This window comes from Phalacrocorax aristotelis, chromosome 8, assembly GCF_949628215.1.
Source record: "Phalacrocorax aristotelis chromosome 8, bGulAri2.1, whole genome shotgun sequence".
NCBI classification, from domain to species: Eukaryota; Metazoa; Chordata; class Aves; order Suliformes; family Phalacrocoracidae; genus Phalacrocorax; species Phalacrocorax aristotelis.
In genome coordinates, this window is record NC_134283.1 from 44,131,114 (window position 1) to 44,152,960 (window position 21,847).

General features: G+C 43.5%; 1 protein-coding gene across 4 annotated transcripts in view; it reads right to left on the reverse strand.

The window, feature by feature from the left end:
* The window catches only part of FNIP1 (folliculin interacting protein 1), a 71,934-nt gene that overhangs the window by 23,178 nt on the left and 26,909 nt on the right, over window positions 1-21,847 (reverse strand). For 2 of the 4 annotated variants that reach the window (XM_075102944.1, XM_075102946.1), the window contains exons 2-7: window positions 17,594-17,720; window positions 8,389-8,532; window positions 4,010-4,110; window positions 3,682-3,756; window positions 3,053-3,144; window positions 319-402 (exon numbers count right to left, since the gene is read on the reverse strand). In XM_075102944.1, coding sequence (XP_074959045.1) covers window positions 319-402; window positions 3,053-3,144; window positions 3,682-3,756; window positions 4,010-4,110; window positions 8,389-8,532; window positions 17,594-17,720 — 623 coding nt within the window. The remainder of the gene's footprint in view (window positions 1-318; window positions 403-3,052; window positions 3,145-3,681; window positions 3,757-4,009; window positions 4,111-8,388; window positions 8,533-17,593; window positions 17,721-21,847) is intronic. The other 2 variants (XM_075102945.1, XM_075102947.1) reach the window with 2 other exon arrangements.

Below are 21,847 nucleotides of genomic sequence, written 5' to 3' on the forward strand. Positions count from 1 at the left end.
CAAGTCCAGATCAAAATAGCTTGACACTATGGTGAAATATTATTTCCAGAAATATCAAATCCACCATTAAATATATAAGTTGCCAAAACAAGAAAACACAACCAAGCAACCCCAAAGAGGACTACTATAGTGCCTGCTGTCCTCTGGGGATTTAAAGCATGTATCCAAAAAGTTAAGAGAGCAGACACCACTGTCCATTTTGTATTTTAATTTAAAAAAAAAAATAAATCTTATTTCCAGGGCCAAACTACAAATCCACAGAGTTCCGTCACACCAGCTAGACTAGCCACACCGCACAGCACACAGCACACAGCAAACCTGCAAAGAAAGAGGCGCTCCGGATCAGGCGGAGCGGACCTTGCTCTGAGAATGCCCGCCTAGGGCTGCAAAGCTGTGAAAGACCTACATGGCAAAACGTAAAATACACATGAAAGAATGAGGTTAGTAAAGCAGAACAGTCTGTAGGGAGGGGGCCAGGGCAGGGAGAAGATATAAGCCAAGGTAAGATATCTAAGATGTACGCAGGCTAACAGCACGCAGGAGAACAGCTCTTACGCTTAACAAGAACGTTGATTCAAGGATACGGCTTACGGTTAAACTATGTAGTACTTATAAAATTAAGATAATAGACCCAGCTTTACACTGTCTCCCATACACGGATGGGGTTTCTCTCCAAGGGCTGGTTTGTTGGTTTTTTTTTTAAGTTGAAAAATGATTAATTTATGCAGGCTCAAAGCCTAACTTGATCACAAACAGGAGATTCATCACGGAGTACAATGTTTGTTTTAACATCCACGCTGGTGGGATGGCTGAGGAACACTGTTGCTGAAGACGATGGGGAGGAAGGGGGAGAAGGCAGGCAGAAATTCATCTTAGTAGGACCAAAATTACAGGCTGAAGTAGTTGTTCTGAGAACAGTCAGTACATCAGTTTAGTGAAATGATCATATAGAAAATAAATGTTAGCAATCTCTAGTCCATTTTAAAAGTGATACTGGATTGTAGATACACCAGGGAAAGAGCGTTCTTACTGCACACAGAGCCAGGAAAAACGCATGGGTATTTTTAAAGAGTTAATTGCTAGTTCCTCTCCTAAATTTGAAGCTACTGCTCACTCAAAAGTTTTCCGATTGTCCAAAACATGACGGCTGCACCTCAACAAAGCTCCCTTCCATTCTCTTAGGTCTCTACTTATTAAAGGAAACGACATGACCAGTGCTGCCTTTCTTTTTTTTTTTTTTTTAACCAGCATGTCTAAAAAAAGCAGCTTGTAAATAGTTCCCAACCAAAACACATAGACCTTTCTCCTACCCCAGGCTGGCAAGAGCCAGCAAGTCAGGAAGAGTCTTTGCTATTGAACCCAGTTGTTAGAAGTGCTGCAGTTACAGATTAACTTCTTCACCTCCTTTACCCATGGTTCCCCCTGCGCTGAAACGGGAACCGCAAACAAACGCTGTCAACCAAAACCTTGCGCAGCTCAGTTGCAAAGAAAGTTTCAGCATCCTCTTCTAGAAGACGATCTCGTCACTTCTTGTTGCACGCCCTTGCCCCGAGGTGCCCACACCTCCAGGCCTGCTCTCGGGGCGGTTAGCCTTTCTGCTCGGCGAGGAAGAGTCACCCTCACCGCAGAGCCGGGCACAGGTGAACATGTGGCACCGGCTACAGCTAAATCATATTGAGTCCACACCTAATAGTTGCATTATCTGAATTTGAACTGGCAGTTTAGATCACACTGGTATTACAGCAAACTTTTTGCCATGCACAAAGCACAACAAAACCCTAAAAGTAGATGAAGCGAGTTCCCGTCTCTCAGATCAGGCACCTCATTCACTCACGCACTGTGAAAAATCACAACTGAAGCCTGAAAGGAATGGTGACTATTAAGAAGAATGCATCTTTTTAACTTCCTTGACTTAGTAAATTCAGGAAGCATTAATAGGTAATAGGTTCTTACAGCTTTAATTGGCTTCCCTTACAAATGGACTATTGGGAATGATTTTAATGAGGTATTCAGCTTTTGAGTCTGAAAAGCATTTAAGCCCGTGCTTAGTCTTGTAAGTTGTCCTCTCGAAGCTGGTGTAGTCTTATCAAAGTCAGTGTGAAGGAGAGAAGTAAAGACACCCAACAAGAATTAGGACCATGTCAAAGCCAGAAATCCAGTTACAGTAACAAAGTCATCAAATTCACTCCTTACTTCCAAACCTTAGAAAAGTGTATTCGATACACAGCAGTACTCTGGAAAGCAAATGTAAAATGAAGCCCCTTATTCCACCTACCACAACAAGACATTTGCTTGGAAAGTCAGCAATCTAAACCAAGGCTAAAGCGAGCATGTGCTGAAGAGCTCATCAGGCTGTTACACTGGACAGCCAAGCCCTAAAGCACAGTATCTTTACTATCAGCTCTACCATTCCCACAGGGAAAAGCCAAGACTTCCCCTCTTTCCGTGATCTGATGTTCACGGCTCCTTCACCCACAGCACTTCCACAAAGGCTGAGAACCAAAGATGCCAGGGGGTTTTTCAAGACTGCTTAGCTGCCATGGTCAGACAGAGAGAGAAAGAGGAGAGAACAAAAAGATATTCTGTCTAATCTGCTCAAAAATTCCAGCGCAACTGTGCAAGGTGAACTTAGACTTGTACGAAACACGCGGCCACGTGTGCTCAGGTGGCCCGGGTACAGAACAGAATGAAAATTATTAATGAAAATAAAACTGGAAACTGAGCCAGGCAGAATCAATCCTGCCTGATCTGAGATATGCTGCTTAGAAGGTTCTACAGACTGTTATTTTCCAACAATTGCTGTATTTGAACTTAAGTATATCTAAATATTTCTATTACGTATCTTGTTTACGCATATACAGCTGTATATATTGAACCACTGTTAATTCCTTGAACTGTCCGATTTATTCTCCTACGAACCCCACCAACATTAATTTTCTGTTGTCTTTAGCTTCTTTTTTTTAAATTTGATTCTATTTAGATGACTTTCATATTCTAGAATCTATGATTACTCAGTTAAAGATACAAGGAAATAGAATCTCTTTGTAGTTACCTATATTCCCGAGAAGTCCATTCATAATTGTACTGTGGTCAGGCTTTAACGTATTGCTGTCTTGATTAATGAACTCAAGACTGTCCTGCAACCTATAACAAACACAAAACATACAACAAACCCAGTGATTTGCATTTCAGTAGAATATAGTTACTTCATCATAGCCCGAATGGAACGGGCAAGATAAGAACACAGGCTTCCGCTAGACAAAGCTTTCATAGCCTAAGCCACGTTCTCAGGTGGGTCAATTAATACACAGAAAACTGAACGTTGAACCCTCTCAAGCTAGATGTTTTTGTAACACATTTTTCTTCATCTCGGCCTGAATCCCCCAACTCCAGCGTTCTGTCCTCATCCCTTCTCCTTCGGTGGTCGCAGGTACTTTTGTACCTTACAATATCAAGCTTCACCATATCAGCATTAAAGGAACGGTTTTTTCATTCACTTAAGGCAAACTGATGTAAAGACAACCGCAAGGGAAAGGTGAGGACACTAGTGACAGGATGTAGCAGATGAGGGAACAAGAAGTTATTTTTCTAGAGAAAGAATCTGGAGGGTCCAGAAAAAGTCTTCTGTGTTCTCACTCTCATCTGCTTATGTTCAACAGATACACTTTGTAATGGACTCACGTATTCAGACTTCCGTAAATGCTGCTCCCAGTGCGAGCTGTGAAAACCTTGCTGAGCATGAGCTGAGGAGGTGAGCTACAGGACAAAAAGGAAGATGTCAGTCAGAAACACGGTGCCAAGACAAGCTTTGCTTTCCATTTCACAACCCTCCAGATTTTACAGACCTGAACACAACAAAACAGCCTTTTGTGTCAAAAGTGACATCAGAATAACTTTAAAGTAAACCCACGAATTCTTTCTACTCTGCACTTGCAGCTTTCAATTCATTACTAGTTAGCACTAAGGAGAGTGTCTTCTGAAAAGACCAACAGTAAAAAATGAATCTTACCGGATCTGGTGAATTTTCAATGTGGAGCCCTTGTAGCTCATGGCCACAGAGCCAAACATCATCTCTCCAAGCATGTTAGCATCTGAGGAGCACCGAGAACCCTGCAAAAAACCCCCACCAACGTTTGTTTTCAAGCATCTTAGAAGCACACTTCTATTAAGGCAACATACAACTGAGGAAAATATTCTTTATTTAAAAGATAAACGTGCAAAATATCTTGCTATAACACTGCCGAACACGCTAAGTTGAGCAGTTCAATAATTATAATGCCAGCATCGAAAGTGATCTCCACATTGGCTGTGAGCTAAAGCACTAAAATCATCACACAAACCTAACCCATTTTTGGGGGGTGAGCGGAAGCAGATTCAAACTCTGCTGAATCAGGGGACTAAAAAGTCTTAAGAGTGTGATAACATTTTACTGAATAAGAACCATTAAGCCTAAACCTTGTGTCTGCTTGACAAGAAGGACCTTAAGTTCACTGGAGATCTAATACAGACTGTGCACTGGAGCCAAGTTGGACCAGCGCTTGCTTGACAGACTGATTAATAACTTATCAATGGATGGTATTTTATATTCAATGCATCTGTCCCTGGTGCTCCTGTGATGGTACCAGCAAAGAGCTGCAGCATCATGATGCCAGGCTTAAGCTGTGCAATTGCTGCTTCTCGGTTGGTGCGAGCTTGCTGTAAGGCATACTGGCTAAATACCGAGGAGGAACGTCACTATGCTGCAGCACAGGCCAGATGAAATACCACAAAGAAAAACCTAAAATTAAGAAGTTACTCAGGGCAATCAACTGGAGACAACTGCTCAGCTGACAGTCATTTTACACTTTCAATGACTGAGATTACTGTCCCTTTATCCAGGGCTGCTTCATCTCTAGGCTAGCAGAATATTTGTGCTGGCTCTCCATTTGTGCCTTGCCCTGAATAATTTAAAATATGGTGATCACTCACTCACAGAGCTCAGGCAGTTCATAGGTGAGGACTTTGGTACTGTGGAAGAGAGCCCTACATTTCCTTTGAGATATGTGCTAACTTCCTTGGAGTTCCAAAAGGTCCCTAAAACCAGCCACAGAAATAACCTTGCTTTTGGAAATGCCACGTGCCATATCTCCGTATCCCTTAGCTGAGCTCTGAACCAGGATCCTCACCCGGATTCCTACACGGGCTTGAAATATATCTAAATATCTTGCCCAGCATCAGGCAGTGAGCTCAGAGCACAACCAAGGACAGGGTGTCCACACCACGGACTGCTACCAGCAGTAAGGAGTGATGGGGAAATGACCACGCGATGCTTCTGCTCAGGCTAGCCCGCAGAGCAAGGGCAGCGCAAGGAAATGCTAATCAGCCAAAAGGCAACACACTCGTAACGCTTTTCAATTTTTAGCTCTTCTCAAGCACTCTCAATTAAGACGATGGTACTTTAACAGACATACTGTTAACCTCTGAAATCTGCTATCAGCGCAAGAAAGATAGGGGATGACTAAAAGTAGCAACCACAGTTATAAAAATCAGGATACAATTGCAAGGTTTGTTAGCGTTCCTATGACAGGGCAAAAATCTGATCATGAGCTGGGTCTCAGAGAAACTTCCATCCTTACCTCCCAGGTTATCACACTGCCTAGGTGCACTGTAGGCAGCACTGGAAAAACTAGACTTTAAAACCAGTCAGCATGACCCAGCAGCCCCGAGGAAATATAAGCAGAGATGTTAATGGCTCTAGGAAATGATAGGTCTGCCAGCATCATGAAATCTTGAAGTAAGAACGCTGCAAATTACTACAGCCAAATGTTATGATTGGTATTTTTAAATCTGTTGCAGATCTCCAGCTGAAGGACTCATTCTGAATAAATGTCAAGCCCTTGGCGGTTTTGGTTTCAACTTTCTGCTGTTGTGAAAAATCTAATTCTAAAGCTGAGGAAAAATACTTTATGTTGAAGTATTGATTTTCTTTGTCAAGCAACCAAATTAAAAAAAAAAAACAAGTGAAAATCATCTGCTTTCAAATTTAATTACAGGGGTTTCCCTTTCCTCTGAAAGACAGAGACAAGCAATGCTGAAGGCAAAGAGCGTGATAAGATGCACCCATGGCCTGTTTCAGTCTGGCATTTCATCTACCCTTAATAACAATAATTTTACCATGCATAACAGAAGATGCACATATTTAATGCATTTAATATGGAAACACTGCTACAGCTCAACTCTTTGGGCCTTTAATGCTGCAAAATAAAGGTCACTCAAGACCAAAGTAGAGTGCAATCAACTGAGGAAAGGGGTTAAATATTAAAAACTCAAACAAAAAATAGCCAAGGAGCATCTGGCAAAAAAGGGCACAACCTCCGGCACTGACAGCTTGGACGCAAACCAATTCCCTAGGTCATATTTACAAGCTCACATAAAAACTGATCATAAAATACCCACAAGTGTTTGTTATTTCACATTAGCATATTCGAGGTAGTAAAATTTGCATGATTTGGAAATTACATTTCTGAATATATTTACAGCATTTACTATTCCACTTACTGCACATATTGTCCGATATATAACTAAGCACGCATGTAAATCAAAAACGCAGTACAGAAATAAATGTCAGATGTCACGATCAACAAATCAGAAAGACGCTCGGTCCCGACTGCACTGACAAGCAGGTACGGAGGTAACGCTAGCGTCAGGGTGTGCAAATAATTGGGGGCAAGCTTAGAACCATATTCAGCTTCATCTTAATGGATTCTAATCACATTTGTGAGGGATCTGGATAGGACGTAATTAAAAATATGGAAGCCTGGAACAAAACCCTGTATTTCAGCTTGCAATTAAAGTTGCTCATATATAGTCAAAGTGTATTTAAACAAGGAAACATAAAGAGCTATTTTAGAAGCCCTACAGCATTGTGTTATTTGGACATCCGTTTTTTAGCTTTAAAAAGCAAAACAAACCGAACAAAAGAACTCATAAATACTGCAAATACATTAAGTAACTTGTGAGGTTACCAGACGCAGCAGTTAGGACAGGAAATGCCAGGCTGACTGATGTCTGGACAAACTTACTCTGGTCCTTCTGCATACATGACACAAAATTTTATCGTGCAGTAAAGAACTCTTGTATTTATGGCTCTCCGCTCACTTGCTGAGGAAGCCTAGGAGGAGTACGGGGAACACAGCGCATAGTTTACAACAAATACGCTGTGGAAGACCAACTTTTAAAGTTCCTCACACCCCTTCTGAGGCGGTCACAGAGCCACACATCATTTCAGTTCGACTCAGTAAGATTTTGACTAAATGATACACATGAGGAAACGGGGACTTAAAAGGGAAAACTTTCCACAGCTTTAAAATACACTGTCATGCCAACCAGTAAAATTAATTTCCTTTAATAATGTTGACCATTGTTTGCACAGAGCCTGCCCAGTAGGAGAGACAATTTCTGGATAGTGGGGGGCATCATTTTTCTTGGTCACACAATGCACGAAGGAGGTTATTTTGTGCTGGAAGGAAGCTGCTGACAGAAAGGTCTCTTCCTTTCATAACCACAGCTAAATGCCCTTCCAGGAAGGGAGGAATGGAAAACAGATCTTCAGCCACCTTACTAAAGCTGTGGAAAAGAGTGTGATGAGAAAGAGAAAACAAGAATATGCAGCTCACCAAATATAGCAAGAGCTAACATGACAGTGGGAAAGTCAGCACTGAAAGGTTCTTCATTTACATCTACGGTAGATTAAGACTTCAGTAGTACTGTACTTCAGAACAGGTTGTGGAGATAGCAGCTTCCCTCAAACACACAATTACTTTATTACAAAGAGTGGAAGGGCTTAGTTCTATTTTAGGGTGGCTTAATATAAAACACTTGTGATCCATGGAAGGAGAGATGACAGAAATATATCCGTGTCAGATGACTCTAGCTACTCTCATGGCCAAAATCTCTTATGTAAAACGTAACTCAAGTGCACTGAATCCCTTGTTATAAAGCCGTTAAACAGACTATCCCTCCTGATAGCGCGTTTCTCTGTTATTTCCCTGGCATTTAGCAATGAAGTAAAATAAACTACCTCATCTGTATATACCAACATAAGATTTCTGTGCCAAGTCTGATGGTACCGAATGAGTGTAACCACCCAGGTCATGAGACAGAACAAATGCCCTGAAGAAATCGCTGCCATTCAAGACACATCCCGAGAGAACCAGCTGGTTGGTTTTAGACTTGTTCAAACCCAAAGCTACAGAATAAAACATGACTGAGTCAGAACCAAAGTCCGATTTTGACTGAGAACTGTTCCCCACCACCAGCCTTCAATTTCAAGCATTTTAAAACATTCAGCACCTCACCTGCCGTTAGTATTCGACATGGGTTGTGCACAAAAAAGGAAAAGTGACTCACCTGGTATTTTGGGCACTGTTCTTTTGGATCAGAGAACGAGGAGGATGAATTGATTGAACTATCCAGGGAAGAAGAGCTGTCTCCTCCAGGCTTCAGTTGGCAACATTTCCCAAAAACTCTCACCTGAGCATCGCTGCAGAGCTTCTGAAATACAGACAACATATGTGACACACTAAGACCCACGACCTGAAATCTCTGTTTAGCAGCCTTACACTTACCTGTCTGGGTAAGATATTTAACAGCTGAAAGGCTTACACCCCAGGAAAACAGTTAACAGAATATTTATTATTGTCTTTTGCAGCCTGGCTGTACAAAAGAAAGCAGAGCTGTTCTACTTCCAATTAGCCAGGAGCTAATAGATCGCTCCAACTCCATTTTCCTAAGTAGCCATCTGTCTCTGAAGCTTCACAAATGACTTTTTTAGACCCAGGATTAGGAGAAGGGATGGTACCAAAGTGTTTAAAGGCAGGATGGCAACAATAGGCTCCAGCTGACTTCATCTTGCTCCCTGTGCCCACTGGGGCGGAGGTGACACAGCAGTGCGATGGGCACAGCCCTCCAGAGTGACGATGCCGTCCAGATCATGACAAGGAGCAGTTCACAATGTACAGGAAAACACACTGATTAGGAATAATCAAGCAAGAACACCACAGAGTTCAAGAGAGATTCATGTTACAAGGATAAGTGGAGAGAAAAGATACTATTTTTATAGGTCTCTCCTTAGCTTTGCCTAAGTCCCTAGTCTTTTTAAAGGGTGGCGCCGAGGAGACACGTTCCTCTTGTTTTCAGTACAAGGGAATTGTGAGGCTGAAATAAAGGTGAATTACACAGTTCATGTTACAGAGAAGCCAGAAAAATTTCACAAAATGATGGAGAAATGGTCCAAGGGGTGATTTCTGAGCGAGGTTTAGGCAGAAAGCCTAGCAAAAAAGGGGGTTAGGAGGGCTCATGTGGAGCTGGAACTGACATACAGGATGGGTAGGACCTGTGTCCATTCAACACACACAGTATTATCAATCACTGGCACGGGTGATGCTCCGCTACTGTTTTGTTCACAATTTAAAAACATCTGTGATTTCCCCAGCAAATCTCATCATCCCAAGGAGAATCAGCATCCATGTTAGTTAATGCCATTTACACTAGCATTAAGCAACCTCCTTCACCTAAAGGTCTCAACCTATTTTTCAGATACTCATTACGCTTCAACACACCCACGTAAGGTTGGCATTTGCTAGTGGGCAGCGCTAGGAGACAGAAATAGCCTACAGTGCTCAAAATTACATACTAACTCTGCCCTAAGACTGTCTTAATTAACATTTCCTATACAATCACCAAACCAGTAGGAGCAAGCTGGAAGCAAACCCTACTCAAAGTTCAAGGGCCAGATGGAAATACAGCAGTGCTGTTTTATGGAATCACAGAATCATTAAGGTTGGAAAAGACCTCTGGGATCATCAAGGCCAACCATCAACCCAACACCCCCAGGCCTCCTAAACCATGCCCTGAAGGGCCACGTCTACATGTTGTTTGAACCCCCCCGCCAGGGACGGTGACTCCCCCACCTCTCTGGGCAGCCTGTGCCAGGGCCTGACCGCTCTGGCAGTAAACACGTTTTTCCCAATATCCAACCCAAACCTCCCCTGACGCCGCTTGAAGCCATTTCCTCGTCATCTCTGGACTCACTGGTCCACATCACAGGCTCCCCCTTCATTCAAAAACATAAGTATGTCTCAGTCTTCAGTAGCTAGGAAAAAAAAGGGAAAGGCATAAAGAAAAGTGGGAATTACCCAAGGCACAGGGTGGTGACTTCATGACCCTGCTCAATGATCAGCAACAACTGTACAAAAAGACGACTGCCCTTGCTGCTGTGGAGGGATTTTGATGAGGGACAAGATGGGAATCCCATGCCTCTGTCCTAGGTTGTGCAGGTTTGTTTAATTTTTTTTTTTTTTTGGTGGCTAAATCTCACCCACAGTTAGGGCCAGGTGGCTTTTATTTGGCCCTAAACGTGGGTGAGCTTTAGCAAAACAGCAGAAAATGTCGGGGATTATCGAGCTCCATGCGGCAGCCTGCAGTGCTGCTCTCATTAGAGAGCTGCTGCCACAGAAAGCCTTGAGGAAAAATGTGCAGACAAATCAGTAATTCTGTGGCAGAGGGGAAGAAGCGTTCACCAGCCGCTGAGTCCTGTGCTTTATTGACATATACAGCCTCCCATAGTAGTATCCTCTCGTTACGACATCGTGGTGAGTACGTTAAACTCATGCAATATGTAGATTTGCTAATGGCTAGTATCTGTGGCTTGAGCACAGTACACAATGGCTGGAACATGTGAATGATCATCATATGACTTCAGTAGGAACTCGTGAACTAGAATTGCATTTTATCTCTGACACAAACAACAATGTCCTAGGCTAGGCAAGCATCATGTGATAAAACCACATAAAATCCACAGAGTTACAGAAGCTTTTGCAGGCAAACCACATTTCAGCTTGCATTTTCCATCAGATGTTGAAAGTTCCTTCTAAAAAGTTACAATTATAACTAAGCTTCCTTGAGACTGTAAAGCCAGTAAATGCATTTCTACAGGTGAAAAATATTTCTGTGCATTAAAAAAAAAAAACACAAACAAAAAACCCAAAACAAAACACAACACAAAAACTGGCTAAGTTTGCAAATGACTGACTTTTAAATAATTTCTTCTCCTTAGCACTGCATTTTTCTGCACAGCAGCTTTCCCCAGATCCATTGGGGAGTCTGCTATCTTGAAGTAATAGTGGCCTAATTTAAATGGCAAACCAGGAAAAAGCCTGTTTGCTCTTTGCAGTGGAGTTTAATGAACCAAGACTCCTGCAAGGAGTCTGTAAAGGAGGTCAGGATCTTTCAGATACCATTTTTCAGGCACCTGTGAACAGTAAACCCCTCCTAAAATGCAGATCACTGATGAATTTTGGTGCTTGCTCTTTTACAAACTTAGCATGTGCTTAAGAATAACCTGTTGGCCACTGAGGTCAAGCACCTGCAATGCCCCTCTCCTCGGCAGTTTCTGACCCCAAATGCCAACAAAATTTTAGATGCTACAAATCTCAAGATACTATGCATCGAAGGAGTGGGATTACTTGCATTCCAGTATAATATTTGGAAGATATTCAAGCCAGGTTTCCAAAATAAAAAGCCAACCTAATTATATAAGAACTGTACAAGGGAAAGTTGCAAAGTTGTGGATTTTTTTTTTTCCCAAATAGACATAGTTGCAACAAATCAGATCCCTAGGCAAAGAGCTGCTGGAGTCCTCCGAAATGCTCGCGTTTGCTGGAGAGCAGAACATCTGCTGGAAGGATGCCGCGGGCAGCTGCCGCTCCTGGCTGCCACACTGCTCTCCCCGCTGTGGTCACACTCGTTATTCTTTCTCTGCCAACTTGCTGCAGATACCGCCCAGCTCCAAAGACTTGCTGGCACTCACAGTCCTTACATTAGAGGTCATCATTTGCTGAAAGTCTTGGAGACCTTTCAGGTAGCACTGAAGATAGCTTAAAACGTCGTTATAGTACAACAGGGTACAAAGTAGTTCTCTTCTCCAGTTCTGCTTCTGGAATCTCTTTTCTCCACCTCTATCGGCAAAGACCTTTAACTCTTTGCCACAAGGTCTATTAATTCCTCAGTAAGTGGAAAGAAGATGCCCAGTGCTGTGCACTGGAAGAGGAATTTCTGCTGGGCGAGTTTGGGTTTGGGGATAATAAGGAAGTTGAAAGAAGCCTGGTGTGTTGAACTAAATCCACACTGTGTGCATTTGTGTTAGGGCTGTGAGTGACAGAAGGAAACACAAATGTCATCATATGGTTTACTCTTTCCTACCTCTCTGCAACAGCAGGTGCTCAAATACCACTAGGGTGGTAGTGGTAGAGAAATCTCTATTTCCAAGCAAAATTGCCACTCTTCAAGAGCTCTGTACCTCATTTCCAGAACAGGTTTTTCAGCAAAGCTGAAAAATTATTCCAAAATAGGGAAATTAACTCTTTGGCTTTATTAATATGCGTTGGTCTGAATGTGTAATTAAATGTATGCATCCGCCTAGGACATGGGAGTAACCTGAACAGACGTTCATTCCCTCCCTTCACATGCTGCTGTAAAAATTCAGGTATCTTTCTTAAAATGCAGCTGTCAAGTGCTACATTCTCCCTTTATTTCTAGAGTTGCCAAGTTCCTCAGAGGTCAGTGAAAGAAGTAAAGACAACCCTTTGCTCCCCCGCCCTGCTAGTATTCTTTCATTTCTGTTTAGAGAGAATAAGCAGAGCTAAGAAGGCGGGACTCTGGGCTTGCAGCCGTGTCTGTATGTCTCTGCTCAGCCTGGCTCACTGGAAACCTGTCCACCGAGAGCCAGATACAGACCAGAGTCTCCGTTTCACACAACTCACCTAAAAGCAAAAGGCTCACTATCCAATTACTAATTCCTCAAAGCAATTTGCTGCTCAACATTTATCCAGTGCTGAAGTATATTAGAACACGTGGCTAATCCTGGCTTGTTTAAAACAGCATGCCATTTTTCTACTTTGGGATAAATATAACATTTGGAGTGAAAGAAATTGCCGCAGCAGGAGATCAAATATCATATGACCTTTCACTTAAATTACCCCAAAGATAAAGACAACTAAGTTACATGGCAAAAGTGAACTTTCAACTCCAGGAACCCAAGCCCACTGTTTCGCCTCTAGATCTCCAGTACCGCACCCCGGGCCACTCTTCCAGATCTTCAAAAAACCGAAAGAAACCCTGCTTCTGAAAATCCTCTTCTGACTCTGGGTCCTGGGAACAAGCCACTGCCCTTGTCTAATTCCTTGTCCTTCCCAGCCAAACCACCCAAACTCCGGATCCCTGCTCAGCACAGTGCACAGCTTGCTTGCTTTCCTCCCTCCTCTTCCTCATGGTCCTTGACACCCCGTCTTCTTCCCTAGACTCCACACCTTCCCCTAGGCTGATCTTTAGACTTAAGAAATCTTTTAGCTTGTTACATCTCCATCAGCACCTCTCTTCAGTCAAGTCCCAAATGGTAACCACCGTCTTGTCGTAAGTCACCAGTGGACAACACAAAAAGAGAAACGAGCAGTTAAAAGAGACAGCTAACCCCTGTCCCTGAACTCACTCAGCCTGCTCTGAGGAAAGCCCTGATGCAAGGCTTCCCGTCCCCACTTCTCCCTCGTGGCACCATTTCTGTGGCATCCTTATCCCAGTCAATTGCCGGCCCTTGGAGGAAAACCCCTCATACTCCAGCTGGCCTTTGCACACTGATGTTTATGGTGACATAGCTCATGTGCCGCGCAACAGCAGCAGCGGCACAGTAAAATACAACACAGCCTTCGCGTAAGGTTAGCGTGAGTGCAGTGTCAAGGTTGAGAAGCCAAGCACACAGGGGTCAGGAAAGGCAGAGCCAAGGCTGAAAGCTCAGCACTGGCTTCTGCACCTTAAAAAGGAAAAGGAGCTGCTTGTTATGCTTGATTTGAAATTCAAAGCAGGCCCAGTATCACAGCTCTCGGAGGAGTATACCTGTGTTCACACACGGCTCGGACACTCAGTACAACCCAACGGCGTGGATGCGCAGGGCCTGGCACAGCCAAGGCTCCACGCAGGGAGGCGAGCGGGGCCGGCGGTACGCGCGAGCAGGCAGCGAGGTGTTAGAGGAAAAGGAGCAGACAAGCACAGAAATGAGTCTGCTAGTAGAAATCAGTCGTAGGTAGTAACAGGATCACCTGCAAACGAAGTAATACAGTCTCATTAGAAACGAGACACTTCTTAGTATGAGGAACAAACTCTAAAGTAACTCTCTAGAGCAGACAGTGGCTCAAACCCACGAGCTTGCCCGCAGAAGTACTTTGACACCCAAAAATCCAAAGGATGTAGATGTTTGGGTGTGGACCAAGGCTGTTCAGTAAAGGCATCAGTAACGTCTACTTCTCCCATCGCACGCTGCCCTGGTATACTCAATATGCAAACGCCTGTTCTGATGCATTTGCTCATGACCTAGTGTCACAGGGCTGGAAGGGGCAGCCACTCCCTTCTGAGATGCCCTGGCAGAACTCAAGCAGGGGAGTTACCCAATTTTCTGAGACTGGTGAGGCAGCAGTCTTTCAGCTCTGCTTACACAGCCTGGCTGATCGATAGCCCACCCCCTAGAAAGCCAGGGAAGAACCTCTCCTGCTTAGCACCAAAAAAGGTATAGGACTCACAAAGGGGATCTCTCTGCCTCCCCGCCATGCCAAGTGCCCACAGCTGCCTAAAGCGGATCTCTGCCTGGCCTCGGTGGAAACGCCTGGCACAGCCGCCAGCCAACATTCCCGGTGCGGCAGCCGCCAGCCCTCCAAGTCACCAGACTGCTGCTCGGCTTTGCTCGCCAAGTTTAACTCTAGCGAGACCTGGGGAAAACATCACTTCTCCTGCGGAATTAAAATATTTTAATGGCCATACTGCAAACTCTCAGCTGCCTTCTGTCTGTCTCCGTGCAATACCCTCCCAAAAGCCTTGTTTGCCTAATATTTAGCTTTACTGAAGATATGAAGAGGCTGACTTAATACGCAATGAAAACACAAAATCCATATTTGTGTGTAGTCACGTTTCCCTCACGGATATTACGAACCTAGTATTCTCTCATAATTAGAGCCCAGCTTGGCGTGAGCACAGACTCTGCAGTTTTCACTCATCAAAAAGTCAGAGCCTACTGTTTTATTTCTTGAAACATATGTGTCTGGAAAAGTTTGCTCTGATGCTCCTTGAATTTTATAATCATACCCTCCCTTACAGAATTCAAATGACTGAGCCATGTTCAACCTCAGTCCACCACACACAAATCTCAACATATGTAGAGATTAGATATCTAAAATAGAGCAAAGTATATCTCACCTTGCTGCAGGCATACAGCTCTTACATTATAATTGCTTTCACATCTTATAAGCAACAGAAAATGGGAACTGAAGAGCACAGCAACATAAAGCAAACTGAAACCCTCTCCGTTCTCCGCATTAGACTGATTAGACTCTTCAACCAGAACAGTCTGGCCACGGCTAGGCACTCTTGCAAATCTCCCCCCCGGTGTTATTTGTAAATCCAGAGGTATAAATCGCGTTAGGAAATGGGGGAGGGGGCGGCGGGAAGATGCAGAAAGCGTTGGCTTTTGTGGGGTGGTGAACAGATACCCTTTCAGAAGGGAGAGTGCCCAGCCCACACACATCTTGCTGCAAAAGGGCAAGAGTGCCTTGGAATGTGCTTAGAGCCAAGATCTGGCTTTGTATAGGCAGGGTGTGTCTTTGTTAATGAAAATCATGATAAAGAGTGAGAAAAATAAACAATGCAATTCCTTGAAAATGGCCAGTACTTAACTGCTAACTGTACAAGCCTGTACTAAGCTCGCAGCGAGCCAAGCCGAGGACTCTTCTGCACGTTTTTACCTGCAGAATGTTTCTGCTATTGCAAACTTTCGTTTTACGAGGAAAGTTTTGCCTGACGTGACATTATCCGAGCCCTGCAGAAGTCAGATATCATGGCAAGCAATTATTTCAATATATTCTCCTTCAAAGTCTCCAAATACTACAAAAAAAAGAAGAAATATATCAAGTTACTAGAGACGAGTACTGGGCATTTCAAACACGCTGGGAACAGCCTTCCTCCACCAGTCTCACACACACAGAGACGGTGAATACAGCTATTTCCCTCCCCTTAGCAAAGAAAAATAAAGGAGAGATTAATATGGACTGGTATTAGCTTCATTATCAGCAGTTTATTGTGTTGCTGTTGAGCTGCCACAGTCAACGATCTTTCTGAAATAAACCAAAACAGTGAAGTCTGCAAGTTCACTGTGCAAGTACAGATCTATCTTAAAGAGGCTTTACGCTTTCAAGAAATCAACTGAAATATGGCAAGAGGATTTATAGTGTCCAATGTCTTTTTTTTATTAATGAAGTAATATTTTAAAATTAACGAACTAATAGTAATAAGCATAGCCAGCAATTCGTACCAATAAACCACTTCTAAAGATCTCTTGTCTTTAAAAACCTGTTTTCCTGGCAAGAACACCTAGAAAAACAGGAACTTATAAAGTCATTCTAAGAAGTTAAAATTAAAAAGAAAGATGCATTTTATTCGACATTTGTGAAACTTGCTTTACTTTGCAAATTCTCAAGAACTAGGAAGTTGGGATCTTGATTCACGGCTATGAAAGCACTAGAGTAAGTGATGGGGAAGCCTGGAAATCGGTGCCTGACAAGACACAAACTGACCCCCAAAGGTTAGGATACGCGGCCATAGACTCAGGACCAGGATGAGAAGCATCAGGCTGGCAGCATTCAGCAACAGGCCGGAAGATTTCACAAAGCTGGATGAAGAATCCTCTGGCTGTACTCCAAAACCCAACGTGAAAACCAGGGCTTGGGGATAACATGTTATTTTGCGTACTCCTGATTACAGAACTTAGTAGGTTCTACGGGTAGAAGCAACCGGGATCATAAATTTCAGTTCACACAGTGCTTTCTGCTTGCAGAGCTTGCAATGGTTTGCAAATGTTTTCAGAGATGGTGAAAAGGAACTTCAAAGCAGCGAAATAAGTTGTCCAACCTCACACAACCACTTACAATAGCACTGTGGCTAGAAATTAATCTTCTGGCCAGAGCCCTTAGAAGGAAGTATCCTCATCTGACTGCATCCATTACAGTTTCAATTAATAAATTACCACGCGGACCATGCCAAAAGGAAGAACAGAGTAAAGTTTTCAAGTAACTGTGTGCGAAAAAACTGTCAGCAAAGCATACAAACAACGACTGGCAAAAGCTAACCAAACAGGACACAAGAGGACACAGGGCTGGGAGGACCGTCCGATTAAGAATGCGGGCCCCACCGTGCCATAAAAGCACACCCATAAATATCAGTTTATGCCCCACCTCAGCCCCCCAGCATTGCCTGCTGCAGCCCCAGGAAGGAATCCTCCTCTCTGAAAGAGCAGAAAGTAGACGAGCCTAGGAATAAAGAGATCACCGTAGTATTTAAAGCTGTTATCAGTGAAATCACTGAAGCCTGAATAATTTGCAATTTAACCGGCATTTAAATATAGCCCTGCATATAACCAACATTTAAATGTTAATGTGAATACAACAGAACATTTGTGATTTATCAATCTCGCCATTTAAAAAAAATACAGACTATAGCCACACATTAGTAAAATACTCACCGACACCGAAACATCCTCTATTTTTCTTTTAGCACTGGAGTCAAATAAGACATTCCGTCCTCTTCTTTCGCAGTCCTGATACACAATCAGCCGGATCTGACTTGGGTCAAACTCCGGCAAAGGCCAGCTGTAATTAAAAAATAGAAGAGCAGAAGGATCAATTACCACAACTCTTTATTATGCTGTTCTTTCTACATTATCCATATATACAACTTTATTAAAACACGAAGTCGAGCAAATGCAATGCCATTTCATCAAATGCTTTGATCCTGCAGCCAGAACTACGCCTTTTGTTTCTTCTTTCCCTTACACTTGCCAAATTACACTGGCACAAACAGCACCAATCCACTACAACCATATACAATGATGTGCACAGCATTACTAGCTCTTGTGCTCCGTCTTGTGATATTTAATGTTTTCTTCAAGATCCAGCTTTTTGAAATCAAAGTTATAGAAGAACTCAGCTTTTGTGTTTAAAGAGAAGAAAAAAAAAAGTCCCTCGTCATTGCAAGCACTAGCTTGAAAGCAGTCATAATTCAAAAGCAAAAAGAAAAAAGTTTATATCCACACTGGCCTCTCCCTTAAGTAATAAACCTCTGCATTTGCAGTCATGGGTTTTCAGCCTCATGGGTTGGCAAAGCACTGAACTCCGCAGCTGAAAAAATGCAAAGTACCGGTGTCCTACCTGTTTCACGAACACCGTAGTAACATACGCGTCTAGAATTAGCGGCAGTATTATAAACTACAATATTCACACTACTATATATGCTTTGAGGCTGGGGAACAGGGAGCCACGTGTAGCCGGGTCCTGACTATGTACTCAGGTCCTCGCTACATTCAGACTTGGAAATAATCTCCACTTAGGCCACTGTGATTCAAGGCCGTGCTGCTGCGTGGGTCAGCAAAACTCACACAGCAGTCCTCTTCTAACACAGCTGTTCCCATTGCATTGACTGGTTTTGCAGTCAATAACAAGGAAAGGAGCTTTCCTGAGCCTCGGTCTTCCCTAGTGCCACTGGCTTCAGAGGAGTTCTGCAAGTTGCACCGCTCAGGCTTCAATACCATTGCACAATCTTGCCTTTAAGGGTGCTTTGTAGCCATCATCATAAATTTCCATTTTCAAAAAGTCAGCCATCACTTTAAAGCCCAGCAAGCATCGTTGCCCATGGGCTCGGGATAACCTCACTGATACCTTCTCAGTTCTTGGAAGACAGGAAACAAGACACCTGCTCTATCCATGAAACCAACAGAAACCATCTTTCAGCTAGTTACGAGCCATCTCCTAGATCAAGTGAAATTCTGTCTTCCTTATCCTTGGCTTTTAGGCAAGCAGCATTGGCATGAAACCCCAAGAAGTAAGAAATGAGGTCCTGGAACTTTCCGGCCATTAATGAAGGCTACAGGCTCCCAGTTTACAAGAAGGAGCTGTACATTTGCTTCAGCAGAAAGACACCCGTAAGTGATAATATGGATTAAAGTAAACCTGGCATGCTAGACGCCAAGACTGGTGAATTTTCCTCTCCTCTCTGTCTCTCTAATTCACCAACCAAAAGGCTTCCTTCTCTAAGCCCATGCTTTATGTGATCAGTACGCTAATGACAATTTGTAACCCACAACTTCTGTAACAGGTCACAGCAGAGGATCAATTTGATCACCAAAGCCGTGGTTGCCTATCAGAAGTTTTTAAGACGGTCCAATACAGATTCACAGGCTTTACAACTAGCGTAGTGACAGCCAGGTGAAACTAAGCACCAAGACATACAGTTACTCAGTCTCTTGAGAGAGGAAATGGATTTCCTAATCTGCTCAGCCCCACCATTTAGCAACAGGAGAGAAAAACAAGAAGCTGCAGAGAAGACAGTGTGCAACAAATGTCAAAAGCAACTTATTACAAGAAAAAAGCTTGAGCAACCTGAAACTGAAATAACTTGATGCCTAGATTTGGGGGCAAAGAGCCGCACACCCTCTGTCTGGGCACCTATAGCCAAGCATCGTCCACAGAGGGACGTGCCCACAGGAGAAGCAGACTGCAAACTGAGCAAATTCTATACCGAAACCCAATCACAGTGACAAACCCAGAGCACAGCTTACATTTACTGGGGGCTCTGCTGAGCCCCACCTTGCATTTCAGAAAATGTAAGAAAACAAAATCCATATTGTTTCATGCATATTTGGAGTGTCATCAACTGAAAGGCTACGGACGGCTACGGATGGCTACTTCCAAGAGCCTGACTTCAGCTACAGGCAAGTGAGACCGCTGGATAAACTGGCTTCCTGGAGGAACCATCTCCTTACATTTCAGTGAAATCAGTGGAAGTCTGGAAACTCATTTTTCCAGATAGGCCACGGTGAGTTCTATAAAGAAACAGTATGTGACAACAGCAACAAATGGCTTGCCAAAAAGGTGCTATCACTTGCCCCACCCTTCCAACACATTTGAATTTCCTTCACACTCAGACAAAAGCATGTCTTCCATTACCTAGTACTTTTGATATTTGACTTTGAAATTACTGGCAAAGAAGGGCAGTAGCTGTTCCAGATCTTAGGAAAGTCTACTTATAAAAAGCTCCAAGAGCAGATTACACACTAAGAGGAGAGAAAGCTAAATATAAAACTCTTGCTGTATTCGGAAACATATTTGATCAAGGAAACAAGAGCTTGTTTACTTCTCAGCTTCTTCGCATGACATTTTAACTTTCTCTAGACAAGCATTTAGTAGATATTATCCATCACCATTTGTGATAATTCCAAATAAGCGTTATCTCTGTTACATAAGAGAGTCCTTAAGCACATTTCAGCCTTGCAAAAACATTCCCTGGCAATAGCGGGCCACTTCCCAAACCAGAAGAAACTTTAAGAGCGCTGGGGTAAAGTTCATTTAGACAGACAGTAAACAGAGGCAGACTGGCACCTCCGGCTCACCCCCACCACCTCGCAACCGGGAGGAAGCAGGACGCGTTGTAGCCTTGCTGCTGCTGTTAGCAGCTTTAAAATACCGTTAAGCTCGATCGCTGGATAGATTATCCCCAGAAACACACAAATTCCTGTGTGCGATGTGCAGGGCACATTCTCAAAACAAATATAACAGGGCAATACTCCAGCACTGCTCTTCAGGCAGATGAAAACTGACCTAGATCTTCTGAATATAATAGTTCTGTTTATAAATGGAAACTAACTTTGACATTTAACTGATGTTTTCTTGAGATTCTGATAGGAAAACCAGGAGATGTAAAATCAAATGTTCTAGTAACGTTCATGAAAGGTGAGGCTCCATCTCCCACGCTGTTCTGGAAATGACAGCCCTCTTAATGAGGACTTTTTCCTGCGTGACCCATCTACCACTCTTTGATCTTGCCTATAAACTGGTTATATTTAAAGAAAAAAACCAAACCCACAACCACCAAACAAACATCAAAACCACCACCCAGAAAACCCCAACAATCTTTTCACCAGTGGAAGTGTCCGTGCCTTTGCCACCACAGTTAGTGCTGTGAGTTCACATGGAGAGCAAGAGAAGAAATAGTGATAAACAAAATACTTCTGAGCCAGACATCAGTCCTGTGGAGATCTCCACTACACAAACAGTGATTCTTCTTGAATGAGATGTTCAGAACTCTGTTCAGTTTTGGGCTCCTCGGGACAAGAAAGACCTTGAGAGGCTGGAGCGTGTCCAGAGAAGGGCAGCGGGGCTGGGGCAGGGTCTGGAGCACAAGTGTGCTGGGGGGCGGCTGAGGGGGCTGGGGGGGTTTAGCCTGGAGAAGGGGAGGCTGAGGGGAGCCCTTCTCGCTCTCTGCAGCTGCCTGAAAGGAGGCTGTAGCAAGGTGGGTGATGGTCTCTTCTCCCAAGTCACTAGTGATAGGAGAGAGGAAATGGCCTCAAATTGCACCAGGGAACGTTTAGACTGGGTATTAGGAATAATTTGTTCACCTAAAGGGCTGTCTAGCACTGGAACAGGCTGCCCAAGGAAGTGGTGGAGCCACCATCCCTGGAGGTGTTGAAAAGACGTGTAGATGTGGCGCTTGGGGACACGGTTTAGTGGTGGGCTTGGCAGCGCTGGGTTAGTGGTTGGACTTGGTGACCTTAAAGGTCTTTTCCAACATAAATGATACTATGATTCTATGACTCAGAGAAATACCTATATGAATAGACTGGCGTAGAAATCCATTGCTGCATACACGCTGCGTGGGGTATTTCAGAAACAAATCACATAAAACCCAATCTCACACAGACTGGTTGAGGTCGGAAGGGACCTCT